This window comes from Gavialis gangeticus, unplaced genomic scaffold (assembly GCF_001723915.1).
Source record: "Gavialis gangeticus isolate Ggan-Ray unplaced genomic scaffold, GavGan_comp1, whole genome shotgun sequence".
NCBI lineage: Eukaryota > Metazoa > Chordata > Crocodylia > Gavialidae > Gavialis > Gavialis gangeticus.
This window is the reverse complement of record NW_017729033.1, coordinates 43,192,762-43,201,335: the sequence shown is the minus strand read 5'-3', so window position 1 is coordinate 43,201,335 and position 8,574 is coordinate 43,192,762. Positions and strand designations below refer to the sequence as shown.

General features: G+C 41.4%; 1 protein-coding gene across 1 annotated transcript in view; it reads left to right on the top strand.

Annotated features, from left to right (window-relative positions):
- Positions 1-8,574, top strand: part of ADGRA3 (adhesion G protein-coupled receptor A3) — a 104,042-nt gene that overhangs the window by 92,400 nt on the left and 3,068 nt on the right. The window contains exons 18-20 of the mRNA XM_019525823.1: positions 1,863-1,987; positions 2,688-2,811; positions 4,879-5,024. Of these exons, the coding sequence (XP_019381368.1) occupies positions 1,863-1,987; positions 2,688-2,811; positions 4,879-5,024 (395 nt within the window). The remainder of the gene's footprint in view (positions 1-1,862; positions 1,988-2,687; positions 2,812-4,878; positions 5,025-8,574) is intronic.

The window sequence follows — 8,574 nt, the reverse complement described above, 5'->3', positions numbered from 1 at the left end:
AACAGCACTGGCCAGTTACAAGTGCCCTAATCCTTTAATTATATCTCACAGTCAATGGGGTTGAATTAAAGAGTCAGAATGAAATATTGTGACTTGGTTCCTGTGATCTAATAGGCTATGACAGATGTGTTTTTGGGGGGAGAACCCCAGAGCTTTACTGAAAGAGGAAGTGCATTAGTTTGACCTGTCTCCCCAGTGTCTGTATAGATCGGGCGCTTCAGCAGGGCTTTCTGGTGCTTTTATCTAATAGCTGGTTCGATCAGCTATTAGATAAAAGCGCCAAAAAGCCTCACTGAAGCGCACAATCTCTACAGATGTTAGGCAAGCTGGGTCAAACTAACATGATGCCTCTTCTAGGCATGCGTTGCACTCGCATAGAGACATACCAAGCTTAAAGTAAAGCACTAGAGGGTTTGGGGTTTTTTTTTTTCATGTCTGTAAGCAGCTATAATTCTTACATGTTCAGCAACTTTTCCTTGGCGTATGTCTTTGGTACTTGGGATTTCCATTCATATACTAGTCAAATTCAGGAGTCCGTCTGGCACAGGGGGCTTATTCTGCCACTTACCCCAGGCACAGAGCGAGCAGCTGCCCGGGTGGGCAGACCCTTCTGCATTGCCCCAGGGTCAGAGCGGGGAATGACCCTTCTCCCTGCCCCTTGCCTAAGGGGCCCTGCCCACCACCGTCTGGCCCCGCTCCTGCCCCTACCCAGCCACTGGAGCAGCAAGGGGGGAGCGACCATGATGGGGGCAGCAGCCCCTTCCTAGCAGGGAAAGCTGCTGTGGACCATGGCGGTGGCACGAGCCCTGTTTCTGAGTCCCAGTGTTGCCGTGTGCAGTCTGCCACAGCTCTGCCCACCCTGCAGTGGGGCCCCCCTGCCAGGAAGGGGCTCACACTTCCTGACACAATGATGGGGGCTGCTGCCCCATCAAGAGTCCTGCCCCCTCACCGCTGCAGTGGGGGCACAGAGAGATGCCGGCCGACAGGTCTCCTTAGGGGACAGCAGGGGGCTTATTCTGCCACTTGCCCCAAGCAGGGACCGAGCAGCAGCAGCAGTCTGGGTGGGTAGACCTGGCTTTAGCCCTGCTCTGCCCCTGGGGGACCAGAGTGGGGAATAACCCGTCCCTGCCCTCTCTGCCTCAGGAGCCATGCCAGCCCACCGCTACAGGAGCAAGGGGGGAGCGTCCAACAGTCCTGGCTCGGGCCCCTGCTGGTGGGACAGGGAAGGGGGAATTAGACCTCTCTCTGGCCAGTTCAGCCTGGGCTGGCCACGCAGCTCTAGCACAGCTTCCCTGCAGCCGAGGGCGCTCTCTAACCCTGCCTGGCCTGAGCAACTGCAGGCATGTGCCCGCATTTGCTCAGTCCACAAGGAATGTCTGTGCTGTTACAAATCGGTTCAACCTAGGCAGGTTAGACTAATCTGCAAAGAATCAATTCAGGCTCTGGCTTTTGGAGTGTCTGTCCCTAATCCATAAGATCTCTCTGCCTTAATCACTGAATGGGAGAGATGGGAGTGGGCAAGACCAAACATTTATCTGATGTAAGGGTTGGATAAGGATCCAAGAGAGTTGGATTCTGATCCTGGCTTTGCCATAAAATTCCTGGTAAGTGCTTGTAAAATCTGCCTCAACTTATATATACAAAAGGAGCAAATTAAGGTTTCATGAAGTGAGAACCAAAGGAATTAATAGCCACTACTCATCAGAAAGTCTTAGTGATCCTGGTCCAAACTGCTTGAAAGATGTATGAGCCAGTATCCTTTTTATTACAGTTAAAGTCCCAGTTATTTATCACCTTCCAGATCCCCATGCTGAACTGGAGAAAAAGGAGAACCTTCTAATGCTATTTTTTTTTCCTGTTAGGATTTGACAGGAGCTGAACTATATACCCAGCCAGCTGATCTTTTACACCCAGTTATTTATGCCACAGCCATGGTTCTACTAATGTGCCTCTTGATGATTATAGTCAGCTATATATACCATCATGGGTAAGAAATAAAATTAATGGAGACTTAAGTTATAGTGCAGTAAGTTGTATCTACAGTTGTTGCATGAAATCAAAGAAGCATTAATTTAAATATATATTTACATAAGAGTTAAGAATTACTGGCCTGGGTATATATGTGCCCTACCAGCATCTAAGATTTAGGTGTTCAAAGGAGGAAATAGAGTGTTGTCAGTCTCATTACCCTATCATTTATGGACTCATAGAGAAAAGTTGCTTTCCACAAGCCTTTTACATACTCTTTAATGCAAACACTGTTTTATATACACATACACCCAAATATTTTAACCAGGCCACCTTTTTAACAGACACGTGCTATAAATTTATCTTCATAAATTGTTTGCTCCTACAAACAAATTCTTGGTTCACATTTAAATGACTGCTATTTGATCTATACCAGACTTTAATTTAATTAATACCCTTTTTGTTCATGTGAAAGGATTCAAATATATAAAATAAGTGATCCTTCTTAAGTGTTTTGTATAAAGAAAAAGCTCCTTAATGGTATTTATCTCTTATTTTATTATGATAAAAACATAATGATAAAATTTGTAAAAAGAGATGATAGCTAATGTTCATTGCAAGTTCATTGCACTCCCATTTTGAGAAATCTTACCCTAGCTTTTGAAAGATGAGCAGGCAACTTTGTGTTTATATTGACTAACCTACATTTCTTTTAACAGAGTGATCAGGATTAGCCTTAAAAGCTGGCACATGTTAGTTAACTTGAGCTTTCATATTTTCCTGACATGTGTGATGTTTATTGGAGGTATAACTCAGACCAGAAATGCCAGCATTTGCCAAGCAGTAAGTAAACATAGAAAAGTGTGTGTGTGTGTGTGTGTGTGTGTGTGTGTGTGCGTGTGTGTGTGTGTGTGTGTATAATGTATATAAAGAAAAAATTCAAGAAACTAGTAAATTTTAAGGAACTCTTAGCTATTCCTTTACAATGTTATAAATACTCATATATTTAATAACATTTTGTCCCAAACTGCTGGAGAAAATGTTATGGCGAGTCAAGTTCACTGCTACTGGTAGGAAAAACTTTTTAAATCTCGGACTGCATATACAGAACTTATAATCATGACTAATTACATTTAAGGAAATAAATGTTAACAGCTTTATCACTCCCCTATATGATTGGCAAAATGGTAGTAAATCTTCACTTCAGTTGAAAGTCAACAGGCAGTAGACAGACTCCATGACCTTTAACATCACCAGAGATAGAGATTTCATGGATTTCATCTGCCTGTCAAGGAAAGAATTAAGAGCCAATCTCAAGACTTGAAAAATATCTAATAGGATTAGAGCAGAATAGAAAATAATGCACATTTTTTGAGGTAACCTTTTTAAGTATTAGTTGTATAACAGTTGTAGAATCCGTAGTGTCAAGAACTCTAGCATGCTCTATATGTCATATAAGTATATATTGTAAAGACTGAATACTTTCTTACTTTTTGTACTTAACCTCCTGTTTTTAAGAGGTTTTTTTTCCAAATTAAAGACAACAAAAACACTGGTTTCATACAGCCTATGATTTTCTGCTGTTGTCAACATTTATTTTATATAGCCTTCCTCTGCTGAGATTGATATTTGATTCTCCAGTCTCATATAAGTGAACTATCTCTTTTTGAGAAAAAGGTGACACTGGCAGCAGTAATCACATATCTGCCAGTTGCAGATTTCCAGCTGTAATTGCAAGTGCCCTTTTTGGATCAATATTAGTTAAACGTTTCTTGAATTGTAACTGTTCCTTAGAAACACTCAGAACTCACTCTGAATGCTTAGGACACAGTAACTTCAGGGGTAGCTTAAGAAATTATATGCTTGTCGTAACATTCACTTTCTTTTAGTTTTTGTTTATATGGCTAACAATTCAAAAAGGTTATCCCAAGTGTTCCTGTCTTAAGTGCCCATAATATTTCACCTGTTTTACCTTAGCTTTTCATGTTCCAGCTTGTGATGAGATCTTTATAGGCCCAGGAGCTATTACTGGGTTAGTTTGCATGAGGAAGATTGTAAATGTCTTGCTAACATGCCAAATACTTTAGGTTTCAAACAAAAGACATGCAGGAGTTTCTTTTTGCGAAAACTTCCTCCATCTCTTGTTGTGTTTCTTCTATGTTAAATTACTGCTGCCAGTGTCACCTTTTTCTCAAAAAGAGATAGTTCACTTATGTGATGTATGTGAACAAATAGCTGAGATAAAGTGCAAGTATTTTCTGCTCTGTTAATAAAAATAGAAGAAAAAAATATTTAAAAACCATACATAAATGAGTGTTTAACAATACATATGTACAAGAAGTCTGAAAACTTGGCTATTATTTTCCTACAGTAATATTGAATGCTAAGTATGTGACTCATACTTTCAAATGCTGCTTAAGTTGTATGTTTAAGCACTGCAGCTCCTCCTTACCTTGTATTAAAATCAGCCAGGCACCTTGTCAAGCAACCTCATTTTGCCCCATTAAATCCCCATGCACAGAACACAGTTACCATGAGCACCGTAATTTGCCAGTCCCTCACTTATTTCCATTTAAACATGTAATCCTCTTGTGAACATTTTTAACTTAACATATACCAACCTGCACCATGTTTAAATGTATTTGGTTTATAATTTTAGGCATATAGGACTGGCTGTGACCACCGTATTTAATCGTTTTTATAAACTAGTTATCAACATGAAGATATTTTTAAATAACTTGCAAGGGCTGGGGGAGTGGTATTTTAGTTTAAATCATAATAAAGTATCACTATTATTCTTTAGAACTGTCCACCTTAAAGTTTTCAAGCGGCATTCAAGTAAAACACAAAACTGTAAAATTATTTTTTCTATGAACTAATGAAGCTTGTGTGTTAACGTGTATTTTTTAGGTTGGGATAATTCTTCATTATTCTACTCTAGCCACAGTGTTGTGGGTAGGAGTGACATCTCGTAACATCTATAAGCAAGCCACTAAAAAAGCAAAGAGGTGTCAAGACCCTGATGAGCCACCGCCTCCACCTAGACCAATGCTCAGGTGAGACTGTTGCCTATTTAATTTCTACTTTATCATCGTACATCTGCCAGTTAGAATTTCTGAAGCAGGCTGAATCAAATTTTGGTTCTCTGCAATGAAATGATAAGACATTGTTTTTTATGGGAAACAGAACAGTTTGTGCATTCACTGTTAATTCTACTCTGCTATGACTCCATGTAAGTGTGATTATGACTAAAGCATTTTAGTCTGTGCTGTCCCAGATTTAGTTAAATGATTTTGGCCTTCTTACCTACCCACTTTCCCCCTCTGCCCCAGGCCCTCATGGTGTCAAACTGTACTATCATTCTTACAACTCTTAAAGCACTTTCTTTGCAAATTTATTGAGGTCCCAGAATGACCATGAGGTTCTGGTGTAGACATTTAGCATTTTTGTAACAGTATAGTGGTATTCGTGCCATCAAGATTAAGGAACTGAAAGAGTCTGGTAAAATGTCCTGCAACAGGTTCAAAGTCAGCATTTCAGTTAGAACATTGGGATGGAGATGCTGGAAGTTGGTGGTGTTGGCTTAACACTATTCCCATTAGATCAGATATACAAGAATTTAAGATAAATTATGGTTTACTTCAAATGTTTTTTCCACCTGGAAAAAGATTTTGCTATCAGCTGATTTTGTTCCATTTCTATATTGAACTTGCATCTTAATTAAACCTTGCTAACTCAAAATTCTCCACAAGGTGGCAGAAGTTGATTAGGTTTGATTAACCTTGAAGCCAAATGGAACATTATGCAAAAAATCAGTTTTCTAAGTCAACAGAAAGTAAAAAGCAGAGAACTTTCCTTACAAACATTGGATGAGATCCAGTCTGCCTGTGTCCAACAACTGAGTACAGAAATTGCTATTTTATATCTTTTTCACATAAAGTAGGTGGTAATTACTAACCATAACTGATGCAAGAGTTAATGAGTGTTCATTTTGCTTTGCTTAGGTAACTTTTAAATTTTTATAAAATATTTGGTTCTATGTAGGCTATTATGCTATTGCCATATGCTATCACCATATTATGCAAGCGCCTCTCAGTAGTGAATTAAGCAACGTGGGCCTTGAAACAGTGGCAGCTCCCAGTGCCATGGCAATTTAATGTTGCCACCACTCCCCCTACCACCAGATTTCTAAGTCTGGGGAACCCTAAACCCCAACCACGCATCAAATGAAGACAGTACATGGGGTTGATCCATAGCTGGACCTGCCCACTTTGGGTCTGACACAACCCAGGGTTCTGGAGCCAGTACACAGGGTCAGACTAAGTATGCAGCCCCACAGCCAGCATGTTGGATCTAGCCACTCTGTGCAGCCCCTGAATACCAGATTGCTGGATCAGGCTATGATGTCCCCATAAGTGCTACTGGTACTTACCCATACTCCAAGATAAGCTTTTGTTGTTGTTTTTTTTTTTTTCCCTCCTGCTCTAGGCCTTCCAAAATAGTATATGTTATATTAGGGGACATGCTATATGCAAGACAATACGGTATTTGTTTTCTTATTCTTTCTATAGGAACAAAATGTGCAGTGCAGTGTTTTTGTTTTGAAAAGCTCTTTAAATAAAATCAGATCTCATCAGGTTACACTTCAAGTGCAAAAATTATTTTCTGACCTTACATGCTGCTATAAATTCATAAGATGTGGTTATGAGTGTGTCTGTACATATGTCGCTCTGTGCGTGTGTGTGTTTCATATACGTACAGACATGATAATGCCTGTCTGTAAAGTCCTAGAAAGAGGACTTCAGAAGAATATTGCCTGTCCTTTTGAATCTAGGAAGATGATGAAAAGTACAATGGCCTCCAGTCCTTGCAGAAAATTTTACAGGTTTCCCTTGCCAATTGCTGGGGTTAGGTTCCTGAAAGTTCCCGAGGTTGGCAAAACCGTGGTTAGCAAGACAAAAGGCTATGGGAAAAATGGCAGGTGGTGGGCTGATGCATGGCCACGGAAAACCATGGTTACTCAAAACTGTATACCATGGTAGCCAAAATGGTATATGGAATATTAAGCGTGGTTACTCAAAACCGTGGTTGGCAAAACCATGGTTGGCAAAGGAAACCTGTATTGCACAGTCTTGGAAGTTATTACAAAAAGGCTATTCTTGAAACTATAGTAAACTATAGTAAAATCTTATATCTACAGGCTTATCCGGGTCTCCAGCCTGAAGTACTAGTATCTGCATAGTGGAAAGTTAATTTTGATTAGCTTCTGTATGAGCCTACTCATGAGTGGAAGATTTATTTTGGCATAGTTGGCTATGAAAGAGGGATTCACAGCCAATTTCTTCAGTATTGGTTAGACGGCTGCCTGTTTGAACCAGAAAGGGGAAATGTCTTCCTTGAAGACAATATGATGTCTTTTTTCATCATGATAAGTAGCAGTTCATTATTCAGCATCCAGGCAGGGTATGGGTTTGAGATACCAACCACCTATATACATTCCTTCCCACCCCTGCACCGAATGCAAAAGGGACCTGTACAGATGTTCAGAATTTCTTGTGGAAGACGATAGGCTCTTCAGCAAGAAGTTAGAACCAGTATCTAGAAGGAAAATTTTCCTCCTCCTGATCTAACTTAATCTCACCTCTGTCCTTGGGAAGACCCGTGATAAAATTATCAAGAATCACATTTGTAGGAGTCCTGCAGGTAATATAATCCTGAAGGGCAACCAGCATGGGCTCATAGCAGGTTGATCCTGCCTGAGTAACCTTGTTTCTTTCTATGACCAGGTTACTAAATGCTTAGACACAGGAGTCAAGGTAGATGCCATCTACTTGGACTTTAAGAAGGCCTTCAATATGGTATCCCATCCTATTTTCATAAACAAATTGAATGCCTGTGCCATAGATGACTACATAGTCATGTGGGTGGCAAGTTGGCTTAAGGGTCGTACCCAGAGAGTGGTGGTGGACAGGTTGGTATCAACCTGGAAAGATGTGGGCAGCGGGGTCCCCCAAGACATGGTCCTTGGGCTGGTGCTGTGTAATATCTTCATCAGCGACCTGGATGAGGATGTGGAAAGCACTCTGTCCAAATTCATAGTTTCTGCCACAGAAGTAAACCCCCTGGTGCATTCCAGTTCAACCTGGAAGAATGCAGGTTTGGGGCTGGAGACCTTCCTTTCCTTCACCCGAGCCCCAGGAGAATTCCCTTTCTCCCTTCCTCTGCCCTGTCAATGAGTTGGTTGATGGGGATGGGAGGGAGCTTCTGTTGCACTGGAAGGGTTCAAGATACAGGAGAAGAGCCCCCACCTGGTGCACTTACTGGGTTCAACCCAGAATTCAGCAGGAGGCAGGTGTCTCTGCAGCTGGAGACCGCCCCCCACAAGCCCTGGAAGGGTTCCAGCCCCAGGAGAGTTTCCCTTACCTCTTATTAGGGGTGCACTGATAGAGACTTTGGGGGCTGATACCAATATCTGATTTTTAAGGAGGCGTATTGGCCAATACCGATCTGATTTCCAATACAGCTGTGTGTAGCTGGTGAGCCTGTTGTGGTGGAAGAGGAGGGGGGAGGGAAGGGGCGTGCGGGGGGGCAGATCAAGGCCCATGC